The 25539-nt window shown below is 49.1% G+C and overlaps 1 protein-coding gene across 1 annotated transcript in view; it reads left to right on the top strand.

Moving 5' to 3' along the window:
* The first annotated feature begins 700 nt into the window (after positions 1 to 700).
* GPR161 (G protein-coupled receptor 161) overlaps positions 701 to 25539 on the top strand; it is a 199587-nt gene continuing 174748 nt past the window's right edge. The window contains exon 1 of the mRNA XM_069636471.1: positions 701 to 788. Coding sequence (XP_069492572.1) covers positions 764 to 788 — 25 coding nt within the window. The 5' untranslated portion in view covers positions 701 to 763. The remainder of the gene's footprint in view (positions 789 to 25539) is intronic.

Here is a 25539-nt window from a genome sequence, read left to right as displayed (position 1 = left end):
ACTAGGGGAGCAAAATGGGCCCTTTCTCTAGTGGGAACTAGCCTTCTCAGTGTGAGTTGGCCAGTTCCCATTATTATGCAGGACTTGGCCACTAGGGGAGCAAAAAGGGCCATTTCTCTAATGGGACCTAGCCTTCTCTGTGTGAGTGGGCTAGTTCCCATTATTATGCAGGACTTGGCCACTAGGGCCAAAAAGGGCAATTTCTCTAATGGGAAATAGCAGGACTTGGCCACTAGGGGCAAAAGGGCAATTTCTCTAATGGGAACTAGCCTTCTCAGTATGAGTGGGCTAGTTCCCATTATTATGCAGGACCCGGCCACTAGGGGAGCAAAAAGGGCTATTGCTCTAATGGTAACTATCTCTCTCTGTGTGAATGGGCTAGTTCCCATTACTATGCAGGACTTGGCCACTAGGGGGCAAAAAAGGGCCATTTTTCTAATGGGAACTACCCCACTCACACTGAAGCATCTATTTCCCATCTGAGAAATGGCCCTAAAAACCGATGGTGGTACATTTCTCGGATGGGAACTAGTATCAACCGGTGTCCAATATGTCAGTCTCTTCTCCTCCCTTCTACGCCCTCGATCACAATGTAAACGACGTGAACGTCGAAACCCACGTGATGCTTAGCAGCCCACACGTAATGAAGCGGACGTTGAAACCCACGTGATGCAGAGCAACCCACGTGTTGATTTGGAGGCGGAGTGTTGCTATTGTCTGGTTCTTGAATGGGAACTAGAAAACTACCCTTTACGAAACGCTTATGTCCAGTTTCCAGGCAGCATCAGGTGAGTGCCTGCGATCCAGCTCTTGTAGTGAATTTTATATGCATTTCTTTCAGCATCCATCGACTTAGACGTTCTTATCCCTTTGTTATATTGTTAAGAGGAGCCGTTTTGCAACCTCTAGGAATGCACGTTGAAGCTGTAATTCCTTGTGTTGCACTTATCACTTGTTGAAATTAAATATTGTAAGTACGTGATTTTCTAAACATCTGGTTTTGAAATTACACGGGCCAGCCTGTTGTTAGCATAGACACAGTAGCTGCTCCGAAGCTGATTTACGGTACGGTTCAGGCTCTGCAATGCCTGCAGAGGCAGTAACTGCTGTGCAGCTACTACACAGACCCTGTACATATATAATAGTACCTGCACAGGCTAAGGCTCGCAGACGCAGTAACTGCTGTGCAGCTACTACACAGACCGTGCTCTGGTGAAAGTGACTACATATCTAATAATACCTGCACAGGCTAATGCTCGCAGACGCATGCTGTGCAGCTACTACACAGACCGTGCTCTGGTGTAAGTGACTACATATATAATAATACCTGCACAGGCTAAGGCTCGCAGAGGCAGTGACTGCTGTGCAGCTAGTACACAGACCCTGCTCTGGGGTAAGTGACTACATATATAATACCTGCGCAGGCTAAGGCTCCCAGACGCAGTAACTGCTGAAAGTGCAGCTACTACACAGACCCTGTACATATATAATAATACCTGCACAGGCCAATGCCCGCAGACGCAGAAACTGCTGTGCAGCTACTGCACAGACCGTGCTCTGGTGTAAGTGACTACATATACAATAAAACCTGCGCAGGCTAAGGCTCGCAGATACAGTAACTGCTGTGCAACTACTACACAGACCCTGTACATATATAATAGTACCAGTGCAGGCTAATGCTCGCAGGCGCAGTAACTGCTGTGCGGCTACTACACAGACCCTGCTCTGGTGTAAGTTACTATATATAATGCCTGTGCCAGATAATGCTCGCAGACACAGTAACTATTGTGCAGCTACTACACAGACCGTGCTCTGGTGTAAGTGACTACATATCTAATAATACCTGCACAGGCTAAGGCTCGCAGAGGCAGTGACTGCTGTGCAGCTGCTACACAGACCCTGCTCTGGTGCAAGTGACTACATATATAATACCTGCGCAGGCTAAGGCTCGCAGACGCAGTAACTGCTGTGCTGCTGCTACACAGACCCTGCTCTGGTGCAAGTGACTACATATATAATACCTCCGCAGGCTAAGGCTCGCAGACGCAGTAACTGCTCTGCAGCTGCTACACAGACCCTGCTCTGGTGCAAGTGACTACATATATAATACCTCCGCAGGCTAAGGCTCGCAGACGCAGTAACTGCTCTGCAGCTGCTACACAGACCCTGCTCTGGTGCAAGTGACTGCATATATAATACCTCCGCAGGCTAAGGCTCGCAGACGCAGTAACTGCTCTGCAGCTGCTACACAGACCCTGCTCTGGTGTAAGTGACTACATATATAATACCTGCGCAGGCTAAGGCTCGCAGACGCAGTAACTGCTGTGCTGTTGCTACACAGACCCTGCTCTAAGGTAAGTGACTACATATATAATTATACCTGCACAGGATAATGCTCGCAGAGGCAGTAACTGCTGTGCAGCTACTACACACACCGTGCTCTGGTGCAAATGACTACATATATAATTATACCTGCGCAGGATTATATATGTGGTGTAAGTGACTTTCACAAAGTGTTTGTGTAGGGGTGATGGAGTTCTCTCTATGAATTGTTTGCCGATTCTTGTGGCATAGTAGTTTTCCCCCTTTTTTTTTTTTTTTTTTTGTTGCTTTGAGGACTGTTGCTTTGTACAGTTTGAGTTGTCTTTGGTATTTTATTTAGTCTTGTCTGGTGTATTGTTCTCTCCATTTTGTTTCCATTTTGCAGTAGTTATTTTGGTGTTTTTTCAGTTCTTCTGTGAACCATTTTGCTGCCAGTTTTTTTGGTGGTGTTGCTTTGAATGTTTTAGTTGGTGCTAATTGGTCAATTGCCTTGGTGATCCAATTGCTGAGTGTGTCTTCTGTTGTATCTATGTTTGTATCGGTGGGATCTCTTTCACCTAGGTTGTCATGGTGGGTTGGAGAGCATGGCGGCCTCGTCCGCTAGTTTTGTTGCAAAGTTGGGGTTGTAAGAAGATGGTCTGCAGATCAGTAGGAATACTATGTTGGATTGGTCGTTGAGTTCTATCTTGATTAGGAGGGATTCATAGTCTTCCGCGTTGGTTGTGATGATTTGAGATGCTCAGGTGTGGGTTTTTTTTGTGTATAATTGCGATTCCACCTCTTCGGTTTTCTCTGTTGGCGTATATTAATTTATAATTGTTGGGTATTGCTTCGTTCGCGATGGCTTTATAGTTGTCTGATAGCCAGGTTGCCATGGATCTAGTGTTGAGGAGGCTGCAGTGTAGTTTGCTGGATTTCCCTTTTGTGTTTTTGTTAGTATTGCTTGTTCTGACCAGTGTGGTGTTAGTTGGTTTTCCATTCCAGGTGGGTTTTTCCCGGTTGAGTCTTTTGGGTGGGGTGGTTCTTTGTTTGTCAGTCTCTTTGTCGAGTAGACTGATAAGGTTTATGGTGGGGTTGGTTCGTTTCCGGGTGGTAAATCGGGTCGCTACCCCACTGTTGTTCAAGTCTTGGTGATATAGGTGGTGTAGAGTGAGTGTGATGGTTTCCAATTTGTTCATTGTTCTGGTTGGGGTATTGTCCATGGTGGAGACCGCGTTGGGGTGGTTTATTAGTTGTCATCCGTTTGGTGTTCTGGTTGGGTCTGTATTCGTGAAGCTTGTTCGCTCTCGGTTCATTGTTGCTGTGCTGTTTTTGTTTACCACGTTGTCGTATGTGGACAGGTAGCAAGCATTGTAGTCTGTCTTTGCTCTATTATTTGTATGTCTCTTGGGCCATCTCAGATGTTTGTCGAGTTTTTGGGGGTTGTGGGATCGTGCTGGTCTGTGCCTTTCCGAGTGGTTAGGGATTTCTTATTATTTCTTTTTTTTTTTTTTTTTAAACTTCTGTTTATTGGCAGGTGGTCAAGACAGGTACAGTACATTTATCGTGTAAATGAGAACAAAAGCGGGAACAGTATTACAACGTCCATATACATTGTTACCATGCTAACGACAGGTTTACATTTCAGTAGGGCAGACATACATCAGAAAAAGCAGATTTATACTCCTATGGCGCGTGTCAGGAGGAGTCAAGTGATGCCGGGGAGGGGGCTAATGCCTGTTCGGCACAGTCCTTGCTGTTGAGGTAGCTACGGAATTCAGTCCACACATTTGCAGGTTGGGATGGAGCTGGCAGGGTGCCGATGTACTCCTCCTCGCATGTTTGTACCCACGTAAGGGCGTTCAGCCACATGCCAAGGGCGGGGGGAGTGCGGCGCTTCCAGCATTGTAATATGCATCGTTTGGCAACCATAACACTGACATTCAGGAACCTCGACATTTTCATCACATCATCCCCCGTCCACATACCAAACAGCAAGGCCAGCGGGTCCATCTCGACCGGGGCATCTATTATCTCAGTAAGCGCCTGTGTCACCTCCCTCCAGAACCTGCGCAGCGCCACACAGGACCAGAACATGTGGGCGTGATCTGCTACGTTCGATTCGCATTTCGGGCATTTATGTGTCGAGCTAAGCGTAAATTTTGCCACTCTGTACGGGGTGTAGTAGAGTCTGTTGAGTAGCTTGTATTGGATGCAGCGGAACCTAGCGCTGAGGGATACCTTTCGCGTGTGTGCACACATCTTTCCCCACATCGCATCGGTAATCTCCGTTTCGAGCTCTCTAGCCCACACCTCCCGTGGCGCCGGAGAGGCATTCTCTATTTTCCCCATCTGCATTTTATACAGGGAGGATACTATGCCCCTACAGCCTGCGGAGTTCGCGATGTATTGGAGTTCAGGTGAGTCAGGGGGTTCCTCAGGAAAGGAGGGCCACATTGTCTGTACCGCTGCCCTCAGTCTATAGTACTGTAATAGGTCGAGTGCGGAGCCGGAGTGCCCGGGGCGCAGTGTTAGCGGTGTAATGAATGAGCCTTCATGGTACAGGTCAGTCAGGGCGCGGTACCCCAGGCTCTCCCAACGCCGGGAGAGGTGTTGGTCATGCGTGGGGGTTAGGCCAGGGAATTGCCATAAGGGAAGCCACTTATAGTATGGGCGCCGTGTCGGACTGGGGGAGAGTATATTGTTCCATGCTCTAATCGTGGATGCTACCGGGTCCCATGGGGCATCCGCGCGGTAACCATGGTGCAGTAGCAGGGTCATGATGTGGATGCCATCTCCCGCCATTCTTTCCAACCTGACATGTGGAGGTGGGTTGGGGTGTGTGTACCAATGGGTAGCATGCTGGGCCTGCGCTGCGTTCCAGTAGAAAGCTAAGTCGGGGGCAGTAAAGCCACCCTTCTCGTACGGGAGGGTCATGTGTTGCCACTTCTTGCGGACCGCCCCCGAGTGCCAGAGGAACTGGGCGAACGACGCATGGAGCCTCTTAAAGTACTGTTTGCCGGGCCAGATCGGCACATTTACAAATATATAGAGTAGCTTGGGTACCGCGATAATTTTTATGAGGGAGAGTCTCCCCGCGAGGGACAGAGGGAGGTTGCGCCACCTGAGCATCTTAGTTTCAATGAGCAGCGCCGCTGCTTCATAGTTATCCGCCAGCAGGGAGACCCTCGCCCTTGACACCTGAACCCCGAGATATTTAATCCCGGACGGGGACCAGCGCAGCGGGAACTCGCAGGTCGGCTGCTGGGTTGTCATGGTGAGAGGGAAAATTTCGGATTTTGAGTAGTTAATAGTGAAGCCTGAATAGGTGCCTATTTTTGTTATGTCTCGGATGATAGGGTCCAGGTGTGTGGAGGGTTGTCTGACGTAGAGGAGGACATCGTCCGCGTACAGCGAGATGATTTCCGGTGTGTCTAGCAGGCGGACGCCCTTGTTAGTGTGACGGTTCCTGACATGATCGGCCATAGGTTCGATGGCGAGTGCAAAAAGGATGGGGGAGAATGGGCAGCCTTGTCGGGTGCCCCTATGCAGCGCGAAGGGGGGAGAGGGGACAGAGTTGACTAGTACCCTTGCCGACGGGCCCGTGTATAACAGCTGTATGTAGGCGATCATGTTCGGCCCAATTCCCATTTTCTCCAAGACGGCCCACAAGTATTGCCACGAGACCATATCGAACGCCTTTTGGGCGTCCAGTGTGACTGCCACAGCGTCCGCTTTCGGGTCAATTCTCGACATCACGTTGAATAAGCGCCGGATGTTGAGTGCTGTAGAGCGGCCTGGGACAAATCCACTCTGGTCGGCGTGGACCAAGTGGGGCATAAGTGGGAGGAATCTGTTGGCGATTACTTTGGCAAAGATCTTCATATCAGTATTAATGAGGGATAGGGGTCTATAGGAGCCACATTCGTCTGGGGGTTTCCCTGGTTTGGGGAGAACAGTGATTAGTGCTTCTCTTAGGGAGGGGGGGAGGGAGTGTGAGCGGAGTGATTCGGTCCAGACCTTGTGTAGTGGTGGCGCTAGTATGGCCACATGCTCCTGGTAAAACTCAGCAGTGAGTCCATCGGGGCCAGGGGCTTTGCCCTTGGGGAGATCTGAGATCACCTGGACTATCTCTTCTAGTGAGAACGGGGCGTCTAGGAGTTCCCTGGTATCCTGGGAGATCAGGGTCATAGGGATGGATTCCAACAGGTCGTCTAGGTCACGGGTCGTGTGCTCTGGCTGGGGACCGTACAGGGTGGCATAAAAGTTGGCGAAAGTGTCAAGGATAGCTTGGTCTGCCCAATGTCTGGACCCATTATTATCGATAATGCTATCTATGCGAGTCCCACCTCTCTCGGCCCGGGCCAGCCTGGCCAGAGTTCTGCCAGGTCTGTCTCCCTCGCCATATCTGCGGGCGGCTGCGGGGCGGGTATGGTATCTCACTTCGCTGAGGGCATGTGATTCAAATAGTTCCAGTTCCGTCCTAATTTTCGCTAAGGTGGCAGGCACTGGCTCGGAAGCATAATCCCGCTCCAGTGTTTTGAGTTTAGATTCGGAGCGGCTTAAGGCTTGTCTTATTCTTATGGACTTGAGGACGCCCGCTTCTTTGGCAATGCACATTCCTCTGATGTAGACTTTGAAGGCCTCCCAGCGGGTCCCTGCGGATGTGTCGGGGGCCTTGTTGGTTTCGAAGAATAAGTTTATATCAGCCAGTATTTCTGCTCTAAAAACGATGTCTGATAGGGCGTCGGACTTAAAGCGCCAAGCGGGGCGGGCCCCTGCAGTGAAACCCAACTGGATCTGGAGCAGCACGGGGGAATGATCGGAGAGTGTGCGCGCTAGGATCTTGACTTCGGATACCCTACCCATCCGACTGCTCGACAGGAGGAATATGTCTATTCTTGAGGAGCTATCGTGTACTGTGGAGTAAAAGGTGTAGTCCCTTTCCTGGGGGTGGAGTGTTCTCCATACATCATATAGTTTCAGTGAGCTCATGTGGGTCAGCAGCCGCTTGGCCGCTCGGGCTACCGGTCTCTTGGCTGTGGTTGTCCTGTCTAGGGTTGTGTCGAGAATGAGATTCATGTCGCCCCCCCACACAATGGGAACCTCAACATATTTCATGAGAATGCCGTGCAGCGTGTCCATGAAGTCGGGAGAATCAATGTTGGGAGCGTACGAGTTTACCAGCAGGCATTCTTCGCCAGCCAATGAGCAGTGTAGGATCACAAACCTGCCCTCGGGATCAATATGGGATGTGTGAAGCGTGAATCTAATTGATTTTTGAATGAGAGTGAGGACGCCTCTGGACTGAGTGGAGTACTGGGTATAGTACCTGTTGGGGCCCCAGGACTGTGCGAGGTTTGAAGCCAGGAGTTTCTTGGCATGAGTCTCCTGTAGCAGGAGTACCTTGACTCCATGCCTTTGCGCATAGGCCGTAATTCTGCGAGATTTGGTGAAGTTGGTCAGCCCCCTTACATTCCATGTCAGTATTCTAATAGCCATGTTCATGAGCTAAGGGACATCCCAGCTGTGTATTCTCATTTTGAGCCTGAAATGGAGCTCTGTGGTGCAGCAGGCCTGCCGCCCTGTCGCACCGGTCTCGACCGACCCGCCTTTTTTAGAACAACAAACCCCAACTTTCCCACCCCCCACCCTCACTGCCCAGCGGTACCCAGCAGTGTATAAGCAACCACCCTGAAGCGAAACTGCGTGCCATCCCCAACTCGGCAACGCCTGGAAGGGAGCCCAACGGGGGCTCGAACACAATTTAACTGCCATCAACGGCCTTGCAGCTGCAGTGGGGGCTGCTGCTGCCGTCAAGCACACCCATAGTGAAACTTTAAGTGAATGTCAGCTTATATATTCTTACCAGCATCATTAGACAATTTGAGTGGAGGTTACAGATAGCGGATAATCGCAATTTACAGTATAGCACGGACGACGTGGAGTCTATCGTGGGTCTGTGGGCTGCGATGCGGCCCGACCCTGGGGCAGTGGCCTGTGTTGGTCGTGGAAGCATGTAGTAGCCACAGCAGGGCCTCGTCTACCACCCAGGGTCAGGGAAGGAGCCCAGAACTCACAGCGTCAGTCGCCATCCATCTGTTCCTCAGGCGGGTCCACCAGGGGGACCTGAGCCTCGATGAACTTGACGGCCTCGTCAGGGACCGTGAAGAAATAGCTCTTGTTGCGGTGGATGAATTTCAGGCGAGCCGGGAAAAGCATAGAGTATTCGACTTTTCTGTCTCTCAACATCTTCTTGACCCCGCTGAACCGGCGTCTCTCCATCTGAACTCCCACCGAAAAATCAGGGAAAATTCTGATGACTTGGGATTCCAACCGCAGTTCACCCCTTTCTCTGGCCAATCGGAGGATGAGGTCCCTGTCTTTATAGCTGAGTAGTTTAGCGATGATGGGCCTGGGAAAGTCACCGGGCCTGGGGCGGGCCGCCAGGGAGCGGTGTGCTCTTTCAACAGTGAAGAACGGGGATAGCTCAGGGTTGCCCAGGAGGTCTTTGATGAGCTGCTCAACCGCGGTCTCCATGCGGCCCTTGAGTGCGGATTCGGGAACCCCCACTATTCGGATGTTGTTTCGCCGTGATCTCGATTCGAGGTCATCGTTTTTGGCCTTGACCTGTTTCATGTCGCGGACGAGTTCTGAGACCGTGGTCTGGAGGGTGTGGATATGGTCCTCGTTGGTCCCTATCCGCTGTTCTGTTTCCGTGAGCCTGGACCCATGTTGGTCAATTTGGGCGCGTAGGGAGGCGACATTAGCATTAATATCGTCTAGCTTTTCATGGAAGGAAGCAAAGTTTTTGGCCATGGACTCCATCATGGTAGTAAGGTCAGGTTGTGGGGGGTCCGGGAGTGCATCGCCGTCCTCTTGTGTCGCGGAGGGGGACTCCTGGTCAGCCCTGTGGGCTGGTTTGGTAAATTTGTCCATAGCCCCCGTTTTGTTGGCGCCCCGCGCCCTACTGGACATTGTTGTGGCGGGGGGTCTACAGCGGCTCCGGCCTGGTTGAAGACGGGCAACGGTCGTGGAGTCGGCGGATGAGGCAAGGGCAGGACCGTGCGCCCGTCAGATGGGGGGGGGCAACAGAGTGGCCACCGAGGTGGTGTGGGTTGGTAAGGGGGAGTGCGTGGTCACGGGCGGTGAAGTTCCGGCAGGGCCCCACGTGTCCTATGCAGCTGCCAGGCGCCAGGCCAGGCCCAGAACCCAAGGCGGAGATGGCAGGTGGGGCCCGGGCCCAGTAGTAAGTGAGGGGGACCCCCTAGCGGGGTTGACACTGGTCGCCTCCAGGAGGGGTCGGAGAGGACAGCACCCACCTCAAGGCCGCCAGGAGTGCTGTGTCCGGCGTCCGCCCGCAGCTGCAGCAGTGTTCTGAGGCGGTCCGCGTGGCAGGCTCGGGGAAGAAGGGGGGCCCGACAGCGGTGTCCCCAGGATGCAGCTCACAGCCCCCTCAGCTGTCAGCGCCCGGCTCTCCCTCCAGCCCCGGGAGGCAGCGGGTCGGCGCTCCGTCTGGCGCGGGGCCCGGCGGGCGTCACGAGCCGCGGCCGCGTGGAGCCTCACGCGGCCAAGGCGGGGCCGGTCTCCCTCGCGGAGGCCTCTCCTCGGCGGCGGCAGCAGGCAGTGGTGCGGGAGGAGCGAGAACCGCGGCTCCTCCCGATCTTGTGTAGTTGGGTCGGCCTCACTCTCCAGCCCCCGGCGGCAGCGGGTCGGCGCTCTGTCTGGCCGTACGGAGCCTCACGCGGCCAAGGCGGGGCCGGTCTCCTCGGCGGCGGCAGCAGGCAGTGGCGCGGGAGGAGCTCCGCCCAATCCTGTGTAGTCAGGTCGGCCTCCGGGGCAGCGGGCTCGTAATCCGCGGCGTCTCCGTTTTCCTCCGGCGGTGATCGGCCCGTAGGGGATCCGGGAGGCCCCAGAAGGCCTCAGGCTGCAGAAGTTCGGGTCCCGGGCTCCGTTTCGCCTCGGAGTTGCAGGAGCGTGTAGCTGGCAGCGCCGCTAGTCGAATCGCTAGCTTTCCGTGTGGCAGCGGACCGGATTCGTGCTGGTGCAGCAAGGATTGGGTGTGCAGTGACGGAGCTCTGGCACTAAGCGGCCATCTTGCTTGGCTGCTCAACAGCGCCCCCCATTTCTTATTATTTCTATAGTCTTTTCTGGCTTCTTTGTCTTTCTTGTTGCGAGGCATGATGCTTGGGTTGTGTTCCTTAGTGGGCGTCTTCTTTCGATTGGTGTTTTTCATGGTCTTTTGGGTTTAGTCTTTGCTGTTTGAGGTTTGTTGTTGCTTGTATTTGGTAGGTTGTGGGTAGTTGATGGGATTTTGTGGTTCCGTTTGTTTATTGCTTCTTTCTTTTTTGGATCCTTTTCTTTTGATTTATTTTATCCTGGAGGTACTTTTCGTTATGGTTGTTGATTATAGGATTTTGCGCAAAGCAAACATGAATATTGTGTGAAGGAGTGCATGTGAATACTGGCATATATTGGTGCAGTCATGGTAGGGAGAATTCTCACTTCTGTGCTAATTCCCTTCAACCTTAGAGACCCCCAGCTCTTTTGCTGGACTGTAGGACTTTTTAATTTTAACCCTGGAGTGAGTGAGACCCTTTTCCCACTGCATCATGTGTTTTGACCTTTGGATTATGTATTTTCACTGTTTTGGGGGTCTGACAAACTCCATATGCATCTACTTTTTGTATGATGACACACATCAACTTCAGCGCAGTGTCACTGAGAAATCCTTTAGATTTCTCATAAGGTTTAAAATACCTTTTCTTGTGTGAACTACTGTTCCCAAGAATAGTAAAGTGAAAATGACTTTACTTACCTTTTCTCTTTGTGGGTCCAGCACACACCATTTTATGTGGAGTGCTGTGGGGTTACCTAGTAGCCCCTTATCCTACATTCTCATGTAACATTTGTATGTTTCCCTCCCTACTTTTAAATGACTAGTGGCAGTGGTTTAATTTTTCCTACCATTGTGTTTTTCTACTGCAGGCTGAACCCTCAGATGCAGTATAGCACCCATGGGTGACCATTTTATCAAAACGGCCCATGTCTTCTTTTTTTGCCATTTTCTGTTTGTGAGGTCTTTCTTGGGTTTTACTCTGTGCATCAAACAGATTGAAGCCCTTTGTTTGTCTTGCCGTTGGCGCACTTCAGCCCTGAGTCCCGCCTTTGGCTCCAGTGTGTCTGGAAGGTCAGGATGTGAGGGAGGGCCCCGAAACTCCCCTGTCCTTTGTCTCTAGGAATGCCTAAATGCAACCAGTCCTGAATGGCTGGCTGGCTGGCAGTCCTTTCAGGACAGCGAACCTGATGTATGATTGACAGCCTAGGCTGTGCATGAATGGGAGAAACCTGCTCAAAAGTCGAGGGTTTTGGGACTAGAGGCAGAGTCGACCAGTGGGAGAAACACCGGACGAAGAAACCGTGAAAGAAGCTTGCTGCATCCTCCTGGACCTTTGAATTGCCCGGTGAAGCCCTGCTGCTGTGCTGAAACTCCCTTTTCAGACAGAGAAGCTCCGGAATGGACTTCTCCCCTTGGGTTAGTGGGACCAACTAACCCAGAGACGAACTCCACTGGACCATCTCCCCTGTCTAGCTGTACTTCTTCATTGCTGCAAGAACCAAGTGCCAGGGGTCGAGTAATCCGTAGTCGAGTGAAACATCTGAAATCCGGCTAGAAGCTCCAGGAGTCTCCTAAGGACCCTCCCCCTCCAGAAGCAGGACGACCAGAGCTAGAGTCCCCTCACCAGACCCAAGGAGTGAAGGAAGCCCAACCGGTACCAGAGATCCGCAACAGTGCTGTTTACTAAGCGCTGAAACCCGCTAAGTACCGCTGAACCGAAAAGAGCCTGTAGCCGCCAACAACCTCCGAAGTACCACCGCAGGAGCCCTACAGATGTCCTCCCTCTTGTTCCCACGACTAAGGCTCAGGAATACGGGGTCTGCAACGCTGTAGCAGGACAGAAGCCAGCTGGACCACTCTTCTTCAACCCAGAGGTACTGTTTAGACTTGGGGCACTTTACCTCACTGTCTTGTAGCCTTGCTTTTCTCAGTTGAGAATTGCAGTGGCTTACTTTTAGAGTTGATTCAAACTCTGTTTTCACAGCTTGCGACCCTACAAGTGATTTTTCTAACAAACTCTCTAACTTTGGGCAAGACATTTGATTCTAAGAAGTGCCTCAGCTCCATAGACTGTTTCTGACTTTGGCTGTCCTGGGTCCCTGCAGACTCTTCTAGCCCACTGACTTTGATATGGTTTGTCCCTCATAGGTGGTAACTTGTTTTAGACGGTTACTGTTGGGAAAGGCTTGTCTAGATTTCATTGGAAGATTTATTTGTCCTCACATATAGTGAGAACCTGTTTAACCTTTTTCATTCCTTAAACCTTTCCTTTTTGCAACATCAGAATCTGCAAGTGTGATATATAAATGCAATTACTGTCCTTGTGATTGAAGTCACCCCATGGTGTAGCAATTGTGTATGAAGCATATCCAAAGATTATCCACTAACTTGCTCTGATTCTGAAAAGTAATGTAAAAGTATATTTACATTGTTACATGAATTGTCTTTCTAAAGAACGCTTATTTAAAAAATGATGTTAATTAAATAACTATTTATAACTGAAACCTTGAGTGTAGGTGTTACTTGGCTACTTGTATTTACAGATTTCATTTGTACAGCTCAGTTATCCCTCTTGAGATAGGCCTGGCTGCCCAGTCACACTGCCAACCTGTGTAGTTCAGACCTATACCAAAAGGTGGGCTTACCTAATACCGATCAGATAAGTGTTGTGTAGTCTCAAATTCTTACATAACAAGTCAGCATGGAAATGTATTGATTGTGAGGGTGCTGGGTTCCTGCTTTTGACTGGGATGGCAAAGGATTCTCACCCAGGGGGTGCATGCTATGTTTAGGCCTCTTTCTTCCACTTTGGCCCAACATAGTCTCAGGCTTTATCCATGCCACATTGGGGATTATGAGGGTGCTGGGTTCCTGCTTTTGACTGGGATGCAAAGGATTCTCACGGATGCATGCTATGTTTAGGCCTCTGGCTTCTACTTTGGCCCAACAAAGTCTCAAGCTTTACACTTGCCACATTGGGGGATCATGCAGCATAAGTGCAACTAAGCAAAAGCAGAATGACATTGGTCCGCATATCATCCTACAAACTCTGATGTTCTGAAGTAATCAGTAAGTCATCACCAAATCATCAAGAACAAACATGTTTCATGGCAATGCTCGTGAAGTAATCAGCAGGTAATCCCAGAATCGTCCCCAAATCATCAGGGACAAACGTGCAATCTCTTGAAGTGATCAGTAGGTCATCCTAAAAGCATCAGGAACAAAGAGTTTTCTAAAATGGGAATAATGTTAGCATATTCATTAAGTCATCCTAAGGTCATCCCTAAATCATCATCCACCATTCTGAGATATTTGCTGATGACTTTAACAGCATGATGACGTCTGATGATGTGGGAATGATTTCTAGTGTAGTTCGATGATCACATCAGATGACCCTAGGATGGTCTCTAAAGTCATCCTTTTAGACCAGGGCAGGGAGCTGATTTTGGCTGGTGAGGGCAGCACAGTAATGATGCACTTGTTTAATGGGTATCCATCATAGATGCCAGTACAAAATGCTGTTCATTTTTCAGAAAGGATGATATGTGCTTTTGTGTGGCTGCACTGGCATTTTGGCGCACCCAGTCTAGCCATTGTTTGCCGTGGCTTATTTCACTGGGCATCAAGGGTACAGCAAACATGATAAGCATTATTATGCATCTAGAATCGCCTGCATTATGCATCCAGTTTGGACATATTTTCTTGTGACAAGACATTTTTAAAGGCAAAGTCAACAGGACTGTGTGTCAGAGACATAGTGGGCATGTTTTCTTATAGTACCAACTCTCGCCCACTGCATTGCCATTTTCTGCTCAATTTTCCAGTGCTACGCTGACGACACTCAACTTATTTTCAGGCTGCCCTCGGCCACCTACTCTCCCTCTCTCATCTCTGATTGCCTAACTGCCATTCAAGATTGGTGTGCCGCCAATGATCTTTATCTGAATGCCAGCAAGACTGAGATCCTCCTCATCGGCACACCTTCACCACCCTTTCCCCTCACTCTCTGGCTGGCTTCCCTTGGCCCTCCTCCTACCTCCACCTGCGAGGCTAAGAACATCAGGGTCATCTTTGACTCCACCCTTTCCTTCTCTGCCCACATCGCTGAGGTCTCTAAAAAGTCAAACTTCCTACTGCACCCCCTCAGAGGTACTCTGCCTTTCCTCTCCATCGCCCAGAAGCTCATGGTATCCCAAGGTCTGGTTCTCTCTAGGTTGGACTATTGTAACAGCCTCTTTCTAAATCTACCTGCCTCTACTCTCCGCCCTCTGCAACTAATCCAGAACAGTACTGCGAGACTTGTCCTTGGCCTCAAGCCCTGGGATCGTATCTCTCCAGCTCTGAAATCTCTCCATTGGCTCCCAGTGGATGCAAGGATTAAATTCAAAATCATCTGCATTGTCCACAAGGCTTTCTGGGGCCTGGGTCCAAAATGCCTTCAGCTATCCCTCCGCAAATACCTCCCATCTCCGGCTTTTCGCTCCTCTACCTCTAACTCCCTCAGGGTCAGTCGTTTTTCAAAGAAATGAGCTGGGGTAGATCTGTCTTCGGCTGGGGCCTCCCTCTGGAACAGCCTCCCTGCCACTCTAAAACTTGAGGAGAACCATCTCCGGTTCCGGAAGCACCTCAAGGCCTTCCTCTTTTCTTCTGCATTCGCTCCCCCTCTCCCCTGCTGATCTGTTCTCTCTTGGCACTGTGCACCTGGCCACCCTCTGTCCTCTGGGCCTAGGTACCTGCTCACCCTGCAACCCTCCCGCACTGCCTCCGGGCCACCCCTTGCACTGGGATCTGTACCCATACAGACCCCCCTTTTTCTTCCTGCACTTATCAGACCTACCCTGTATGCTGCCTTAAACCTAGCACTTGCAAATTGCTGGCTGCACTACCACTGTTTGTTGCCTTTATTTATTTATTTATTATTATTTATCTGTTTCTCCTCTGCTTTGCACTTTCCACTTCTCCCCCCTTCCATGCACTTTCCCCCTCCCCTCTCCCATGCACTAGCGCGTTCTCAATGTCGCCCCATCCCCATCACCTGCGGGGTCCCTCAGAGATCATGCGTCTCCCCCACACTGTACAACGTGTTCACGAAGCCCCTGTTTGATGATCTTGACGGTCTGGGTATCACCTACACCAATTACGTCGATGATACCCAGATCCTCATCCTGTTGACGGGAGATTACAAGGATTTGGCCTTGGTGAACAGGGTGTACCTCATCATCCAGGCATGGATGGCTTCCCATAGTCTATGCCTGAATGATGACAAGACTGAACTCCTCATCCTCGGGTCCACCCCAAACCTCAACAAACTTGATCATAATTACACCAGCTTCATCATAGATGGCAACTCCATCAAGGTAGCCAAGGAAGTGAAAACCTTGGGAATCTACCTAGACTCTTCCCTCTCCTTCCACAAACAAGTTAGCTTCATGGCCTCCTCTACAGCCTACACATGTAAGCTAATAAGAGCAGCCAAACATTTCTTATCCACCAAGAGTTGCATTACCCTAGCCAGAGCCCTGGTACTATCAAAGCTGGATTATTGTAATACCCTTTACGTAGGAGCCACCAAATATATTACAAATAAAATCCAAACCTTGCAAAACAATGCTCTTAGAGCAGCGCTTAGCATCCCCAAGAGAGAACACACATCCAACTTCAGGAGAGCCCACAATTGGCTATTACTGACAAAATTCTGCTGAAAGTAGCTTCCTTAACACACACATGCCTCAACAATGCAGCCCCCCGCTATTTAGCCAACAGAATAAAAAGATTCACCCCCAACAGGCCCACTAGAACTGCCAATGCAAACCTGCTTAGAATTCCCAGATTCAAACGAACCAAAACGGGCGGCAACAGCTTCCAGGTGAAAGCAGCCCAACACTGGAATTCCCTGCCACCTTCCTTAAGGACACCTCAATCCTACCCCCACCTTAGACGCAACTACATTCAGTGGATAAAGAACAATGACCGTTAACCCACCTTGCCTTTGTTAGCATGTAAATATGTATATTTGTAAATTGTTCATCACCATTTATCGCAACTGCCTTAACCTATGTGCACACTGTATATCACTGTACAGCACTGTAACCAAGCTGAGAATAACCTTGCTGCTTCTGCGCCCTTTTACCCTCGGGTCTGGCGCGCAATATAAATGAATAAACATAAACATTGGGCCTATTAACCCTTTAAGTGCCACCGACGAGCCGGCTCATCAGTGGAAAGCGCTCCAGGTTGCCACCGAAGAGCCGGCTCGTCGGTTTTGGCACCCTGCTTTGCTCGATCCCTGTAATACAGGGATCGAGCAAAACTGTAATCCAACCCCCGGGCTATGTGAGGGGGAGGTTCCCCATCACTGCCAGGGGGCTGGATTACCTTCAGTTTCACGTCGGCGTGTGTCACGCACGCCGGCGTGAAATTGAAAGTAATTTTCACTGCAGCAGCCATTTCGGGCTGCTGCAGTGAAAATATAAGGTGAGTCTTCACCTTTCTCCCCCTCGATCTCCGGCTGTATTTCAAGCCGGAGATCGAGGTGGGTATCGTTGGAAAGGGGAGATCCCCCCCCTTCCCAACGATACCCTTTGTGACAGCATTGCTGCACGGGGATCGGGCGCACAGCGCTCGATGCGCGGGCAGCAATGCCCACTAGACACCAGGGATGTCTTTGAATGCAGGGGGGAGGTGGGGGCTGCTTATAGCAGCCCTCGCCCCCCCCAGCCCCCAAATGATGGGGGCACAAATATAAAGACCCCTGGGGGCAGACAGGAGACCATCTGACCCAGGGGAGGGGGCATAACATTTTTTTGTTTTTTAAAAATGAAATCGAACGGGGATGGGGTGGGGGGGACACGGGATTTTGTTTTGCCCACACATGAAAGGGTGGTGGCCCTCTCACACCAAGTGAAAAGGGGGGCCACCCCTTGTAGCCCTCCCTGGGGGCAGATTTCTGACCCTAGGCAGGAGTACATGAGGTGGCCCCAATCCATTTGGGGGGGGCACCAGGAAGAAGTGTGCAGGCCCCCCAAAGGATGGGGCCTGCAGGTTAGGGCCCCCCTGGGGGCAGATGGCTGATCATCTGCCCCCAGGGAAGGGGGCAAAAAAATAAATAATAAAGGGTAAAAAAAGTGATGGGAAGGGGGCGAGGGTTTGGGGGACCTAGCCACCAGCTATTTTTTCAGAAAGGGTGTCCTTGGAAAGGGGATATTCTCCCCTTTCCAATGACACCCTGTGTGACAGCATTCCTGCCCGCGGATCGGGCGCAGGGCGTTTGATGCGCGGACAGCCAATGGCCACTAGACACAGGGATGTCTTTGAATGCGGGGGGTAGGGGGGTATGCTTACAGTAAACGGCCCTCGCCCCCCCCGGCCCCCAAAGCATGGGGGCACATATGTGTACAACCCTGGAGGCAGATGGCTGATCATCTGCCCCCAGGGAAAGGGGCAAAATAAAAACAAGGGGGGGGAATTATGTGTGGGAGTGGGGGGCCACTAGCCACCAGAGAGATATTTTACAGAAATGGGGGGTGGCCCTCTCCCCCTCACCCCAAGGGGAAATGGGGGCACCCCTTGTAGCCCTCCCTGGGGGCAGATATCTGCTCCTAGGAAGGGGCATCTGACCCCAGGGAGGGCTGCATGAGATGCCCCCCTCTTATCTGCCCTCAGGGAGGGCTGAATGGGATGCCCCCCTGCATTTGGTGTGGGGGGGTAGAGGGTCACCCCCATTACATTAGAAAATTACCTGGTGGTGTGCCAATCTGGTGCTGGGGTGCCCAAACCTTACTGCCCCACCCACTGGGGGGTCTCTCCCATCATTTTTGGGGGCCCTCTCCCCTCGCACCCCAAATGGTTGGCGGGGACACCTCATGCAGGCCTTCCTGGGCCTCCTACAAACGGCTGTGTGAGGTACACCCCCCCCCATCCATTTGGGGTGGGGGGGAGGGCCCCCAAAAATGGTGGGACAGGCCCCCAATGGGTGGGGCAATAAGGTTTGGGAAATGCATGGGGTTCCCTGTTTTCCTTGCTGGCTTCGACACCCTAGGCCCAAATCTGTAGGTTACCCACAAGAACAAAATGGTCAGTGGCGAAAGGCTTGGGGTTACCAGTGGGTTACCCTTTTCCTTTTGCGCCCCCGGTAGGTGCACCCACACATGTGAGGTACCGTTTTCATCGGGACACCTGTGGGAACGCGGGACGGTAGGCCATGTGTTGTTGGCAGCGTGTTTCGATGGGTGAGCCGAGCGAAATGTGCGGAAAATGTGTTTTTTTTCCCACATTTCGGACTTTGCGGGGGTGTCTGGGTAATAAATTCTGGGGCGCTTTGCGCCAAACATACCTCTGCGGATTCCCACGGGTGTCCTCTTTTCGGAAATACATGGGGTTCCCTGTTTTCATTGGTGGCTTGGACACCCGAGGCCCATATCTGTATGTTGCGCTTGTCTGGAGAAAGTGTGAAAACAGACTTGGGGTTACTTGTGTTTTAGGATTTCCCCTTGGCACCCAGGTAGGTGCACTCACACATGTGAGGTACCGTTTTCATCAGGACACCTGTGGGAACGCAGGAATGTATAACATTTGTTGTGTTTGTGTGGTTTTCATAACGTATTGACCCATTTGCTGGTGCCCTTTGTCACACAACCCTTTCATTTCCCAAATGTGACCTACATTTAGTCGCTGCTTTAGGCACCATACAGTTTTGTAACCTGCACAAGTCACCTACCCTTGAAAAGGTCTGCCTGTGCTCTTTCAAAAAATGGATGCTTGCCGTTCCTAACCACATTGGTTTTCCCGATTTACACATGATAAGTGCATCTGTTTAGGCCGTGAGCATAAAACTCCTGTGTACCATGGCTCAGTGTTTGGCTTGTGGTATTTCTTGTTTTGTAAAACAGTCCAAAAAATGTGTGCTCTCCTAACTGCAAGAGTCGGGGGAATGTAGCGGAGCATTGTTTTTCTCAAAATTCATTGAAGCCATTGCCGTACCAAGCCAACCATGTCCAACACACACCTTTTTTTTGGTCATTTTCCCGCTTTCCCCCAATCTATTGTATTTTCCCCTACCTAGTTGTTGCCTGACCTACGCAAATCACCCCTTCCTGAACTTAGAATTTTGTCTACTTTTCAGAAATATATGCCTTTCTGTCCTCCAATTTGGCTTTCCTACCATTTTCTTCCATTCCGTCCATGCCTGCCCAATTGGCAAAAATGGCCAAAATCGCCTACCTCTCAAAAAACGGTTGATAACCACATCAAAATAATTTTTCTTCGTTTCCACTCAACCTGTTCTTGAAAGCCAGGAAATTGGGGAATTCAGCACAGCAAACCATTTGTTCCTAGCTCTTACAAGGAAAAAAACCACAGGCTTCTTTGTACATCATTTTATTGCTATTTTTTGAAAAAAAAACAAAATGTTCCCCCTTTTTGGTTATTTTCTCTCACCCCCCTACAGCAACCTAGGATTCCTGGGTGGCTTTGCGACCGCCTACATGTGGGGGGAAAAAAAGGAGCCAAATTTGGCTGAGATATCTCATGTAACATAAAAGTTACAAGCCATTGAATGGCCACATACCGAAATCACCAAAAAAGGCCCTGGCACTGGGGAGAAATACCCATGGCACTTAAAGGGTTAAGATCGCTGTTTTGTTCTCCCCTGTTCCCCTCCCTTGCCTTGTCGCGTTCTGAAACACTTGTGTACGAGCGCGATAGAAATAAAATATCAATGTGAATGAATATATATGAATACTGGCATATATTGGTGCAGTCAGCATGGAAATGTATTGATTGCGTGGGTGCTGGGTTCCTAATTTTGAATGTGATGGCAAAGGATTCTCACCCAGGGGGTGTATGCCATGTTTAGGCCTCTGCCTTCCACTTTGGCCAAACACAGTCTCAAGCTTGCCACATTGGGGATCATTCAGCACAAGTGCAACTAAGCAAAAGTGGAATGACAGTATTAGTCAGCAAATCATCCTACAAACTCTGATGCTCTGAAGTAATCAATAAGTCATCCGCAATTCATCAATACCAAACATGTTTCATGGCGATGCTCTTAAAGTAATCTGCAGGTCATCCCCAAATAATTAGGGACAAACATGCAATCTCTTGAAGTGATCAGCAAGTCATCCTAAAATCATCAGGAACAAAGTTTTCTAAACTAGGGATGATGTTAGCATAATCATTAAGTCATCCCCAAATCATCACCAACCACTCGAAACCATTTGCTTATGACTTAGCGTGATGACGTCTGATGATGTGGGAATGACTTCTAGTGTAGTTCAATGATCTTCAGATGACTACAGGATGGTCTACAGGGTCCAGAGAGCTTCAAATGCTTGGCTACTTCAAGCACGAACGTGTGAATAGGTTATTGGTCTGGTGTGGAGCAGTGATGGAGTGTTTAGAATTATTGCTGTGACTGAGCAGTGTAAGACAGACACAAGTGATCACAGTTCCAAGTTATTTATTAAACTGTATGAATGGGTGAGAAAATGCTTCATCTAAAGCGAAGATGGAAGCAAGATGGAACCATCAAATAATAATAAGGCAGTCCTAGTGGCATCTTGTCAAATAAAAAGGGCCTATACTAAAATAAAACTATTGCCAATCCTTACCACTAAGTTACAAAAAGGAGTGTGAGTTAATGTTCACCAGAAAAGAAAGATGTGTTCACAAAAAGATAAGTCAGGGTGATATGGCTGGGGTCTCCCTTCCCCACGTTTTATGCACAGGACAAGTCGGGACATCTGAGCACAGCACACTCCTGGGATTCTCCAGTACAAGGTTCACTATTCCATTCAATGATACCAGGACCTTCAGGGACCAAGTCTCTTTTTTACAAAGTCTCTTGCCTTAGAAGGCCTGCTGGACCAAAACAACAAACAAACAAGAGTTACTTCTGTGATCTTGCACCTTGGGCAATTCGCCCCTTGGATCTCGCTCCGCCGGGCTCGGATCCTTATTACAACATGGGCCTCCCTCTGTCTGGTTCACTACGGCCTTTCACTCTTAATATCAACACAATGCTCTTGGGTGCATCGTGATTCGCCCTGATTTGCAGGCATCCCTCAACCAGGTTCACATTTGCCAATTTCACTGTTTTATCACGATGCAGGATTTACTTCTCTTAGCTTTTCCCATGGTATTCCTCCATCTGGTTTACATAGCCACTTTAGCACAATGTTCTTAATCTCGTTGCAAAGCAGGGTTTCCCTTCCCCTTGCTTTCTCTTTGCAATGGGTCAGAGACTTTCGATTGTACAAGGGATTTGACGTGACCCTTGTATGACCACTCTGACACCTCACGCCGCCCTCTCTTAGGGCCTTCTGCTACTTGTAGTTTCAACACAAAACAAGAGTCCTTCGAATGAGCACTCCTGCGGCGCCTGACCACTCTGCAGCTGCCCCTTCTCTGGGCTTTCCTAAAAGTTCAAATATACCCAAGTTCTTTGTTCACAAGTTCCTTGCGTTCATGTAATGTTGCCAATTGCAACCTTAGTCTCAACACAGTTCGGTTTGCTATCATCAAGGACGGTGCACCGTTGACACCTGTCGCACCACTTGCCAGCTGTACTCCCCAGTCTTGTGATTCCCTTTTTGGGGGCTTCACAGGTTTGAGTTGAAAAGGACGAGGGCAGTTCCCTCGTCGTCGTCATTTCAAGTCTCGCCTTTCTCCCCCGCTTGAATTGCCGGTTTGGAATAACTGCTTCCTCGTGCGTTTGGCCTTGCTAGTAGTGTGCTCTTGTGCTCTGCTTTTTATCCCTTTGGGGAAGGTAAAGGGCTGTCGTGTGTGTGTGTGGTTATTGTGAATTGCCTGACTCTGCCTGACCCTTGTGTTGGAACATGTCAGGTGAACAGCTTTGGTGTTAGTACATTGTCTGTCAAAGTGTAAGAAAGTGTTTGTGTCGGAAAAGGGGGTGGGGTAGAGCTTCTAAATATCCTTAAGAGTAGGCTGGGGTAAAGGTGTTATAGGCCCTGGGTCTCATCAGTTGGTGTCCCACTTCCACTCCCCAAAGACCCCTCATCCAGGTGATCCTCCCCCACTGGTACACCCCCAGGAACTGGATCCAATAACGATGGCTGTGTCCTGGCCACTTGGATGACAGATCTCCAGGGACTAGTGGGTGAGACACCTTCAGGTTTCTCACAGCAGTCTTAATCAGATGAGATTGTTTTGGTCTTTTTTTCACTTGTAAACCTGGAGGCATTTCCCTATCCAAGGAACTTGGAATAAATCATAATATTTGTAGAACGCAATGACTAACACCTGGTACATAGGGGTCCTTCCTTTCTTATGATAAACCCCCATTTTGTTCTGTTACTGTATTTGGGCTGTTTTGCTGTTGGACTGCTTGGGATGTTATGTTAATCATACTTGTATAGCGCACTGGTGGTCGGTCAAAAAACCGAAAAAAAAATATTGAATGACCAAAATCTCGAATTTAAAATCTCGAAGAAAAAAAATCTCGAATTATTTATTTATTTATTTATTTATTTATATGTATTTGTGGGTTCAGGTAAGTATAAAAAAAAGGGTAAAATAAAAAAAATGAAAAAAGGGGGGCTGGGGGGGGAACCCCCCCATTTCGAAATAAAAACGTATTAAAAAAAAATTCGAGATTTTTTTTTCGAGATTTTAAATTCGATATTTTTTTTCGAGATTTTTTAATTCGGTTTTTTGACTATAAACCTAGCGCACTATCACCAGAGGCCTTTGTGGCACTAAGCAGCACCAATTAGAACAGGAACGTTTTTTGAGCATATCTAAACTCCAAATGATTAATTATGGATCTTAGCAAGCATGGAATCGAATTCCATAACCTTCAAGCCGCAACAGAGAAGGCACGGCCACCAGTCCTGGCTAACCTAAAGCAGGGAACTTGAAGAAGACATTTGTCTTGAGACCTAGGAATATCTACCCGGGGCATAGCATAAAAATATTAGCTGTAGCTACTCTGCAGCTAGCCCATTAAAGGTTCGGTGCACAATACAGAGAGTGTTGAAGGCCACCCGTTTGTGCACAGTAAGCCGATGGAGCTGGCGAAGCACCGAGAGATATGCCACCCAAAGGGAGTACTAGTGGCAACCCTGGCAGTCACAATCTGTAGAACTTGAAGACGGTGTAGCAGATATTTAGGCTGAGCAAGCTAAAGGGAATTGCAATAATCGATTCTGCTCCGCACCAATGCTGCCACCACCAGTAAGGACGGAGCGGGGGTGTTCCTCAAGCCTCAGAAGCCTTCTTTTGGACTCTTCTAAAGTTTTGTCAGGTCCTTGGTGTTGATGGGGCAGCATGTAGTTCACAGGCATCCGCCTTGAGAACACAGTGCTATACCTGGCAATTTTATGTGTCCATGCAGGCAGTTTTGTGAGGCCAACCATAGGTGGCTAATTGTTTCTAATGCTCCCTCACCCTATTTTATTCTCATCTGGTGTACAAGAAAACCCACAGCCTCTCAATCCTCCTGACTGTTTCCAAGACAAGGTCTGTAGAACAAGAGCTCTCAAGCTTCCTGTGCTAAGGTCATCCAGTCCTGTTTTTGCTGGGTCTTCTGGGACTTGTTTCCCTTAATGTATAATGGGTAAATAACTATCACTCCCGGAATCAAAAGAGGGGGGAAAACCAGGACTCGGTGGTCTTTTCACACATGGCCTTGGGGAAACTTGACTCTGAAATAACCAGTGTGGGAGCGGTAGGCGTAAGTACTGTGAGGAAGAAGAGCAGGACTAGGTGTAATGAAGATCACAAGTAAGTAATCTGGGCTTTACCACCTTCATTCTATAACTACTAGTCCATTCCTCGGTTTACCGTCACTTTCTGGGATGTGTGGTCCTGGATTTCTACATTATAAACTCAGGACTAAAAATCCCAAAATGCAAAGTTAAAGCCAGGACTGGCCTAGCATCTCCTGAAAGGAATGCAGCATGTTGGCATGTATAGCTATATAAAACTCAAATCTCTTCATGGTACCCAAATGTTTTAAACAATTTTTTATAAAATGTAGTAAGCATGCTGGAGGACACATTTTGAATGTACACCTACTTGATTTAGAGACAAGCCGCACCAAAGTGGAACATACTTGAATGCATGTAAAACCAATTCTATTCCTGTTTCTCACAAATAGATAATGGGTTCTAAAGTGCGATAATATGACCTTGCACAGCACATTTCACCATCCCAAGCATAACATTCAGTCATTAATCTTTATGAAACTACAGTAGTGACTTGCACTTTAAACTATATATTACAGATTAATGTATGTATACATTATAATTGTTCATTGTACACACTGAATGAGTATAGGTCTCTGCACTGCACACTTTAAATGTTCATTACTGTGTTATTTAATGTTGTTCTTTGCACATTATGTTTTTGCTTCAGGATATGGGTTATTCATGTACTGTATCTAACCGAGCCACACATAAGCCTTTTTCTTTAGTCCTGTTGCGCTCCCCCATATTGGTGGCAAACCATACCCATAGTGCTGTAGTCTATCAGATCTTGGGCTTTTCCCTATGGATAACATACTCCCACGTTTCTCCACCAAACCCATACAAAGCAGAGTGGCACTTAGGAACTGCATCCATCAACGTCACAGGTTTCGCATCTGCCATTCGCACTGTCCCACTAATGCAGCCCACTCCCCTTTTTTCTTACAGAGCCAAACGCTGCAAGGCCACCAATAGTGGCAGACGTGCGCTATAAAAAACCATTTGCATTACATATTACTTATACAAAAGACAAGTTTTGCCTTTGTTAGTACTTTTTAACATGACTTACGTGCAAGGAACTGGTGCTAGGGCACACCTCTGTTTTATTTTAATTGAAACAGGAACTCCTTTACATGCACAGTTGAGCCATTCAAACTCCAGAAGACTGCTGAAAAATAACACTGGCAGGCCCAATAGAACACAGATGTTGATGTTACTACATCATATTAGCCAGATAGAAATCAAGGCATAGACACTTCCAAGTACCACTGTTTGGCCCTAGCCATAACATAGCAAACAGCTGGTAAAGGGTGCAAGTACGAAATCATATGTCGGTGCCTTACACATTCATGTGTGCCAGCAGGTTGTATACTAATTGACCTTTTCACAATTGACCTCTGGAGAATTGACCTCGGG

The sequence above is a fragment of the Ambystoma mexicanum genome, chromosome 7p (assembly GCF_040938575.1).
Source record: "Ambystoma mexicanum isolate Mex_15411 chromosome 7p, UKY_AmexF1_1, whole genome shotgun sequence".
NCBI classification, from domain to species: Eukaryota; Metazoa; Chordata; class Amphibia; order Caudata; family Ambystomatidae; genus Ambystoma; species Ambystoma mexicanum.
This window is presented reverse-complemented; position numbering and strand designations above follow the sequence as displayed.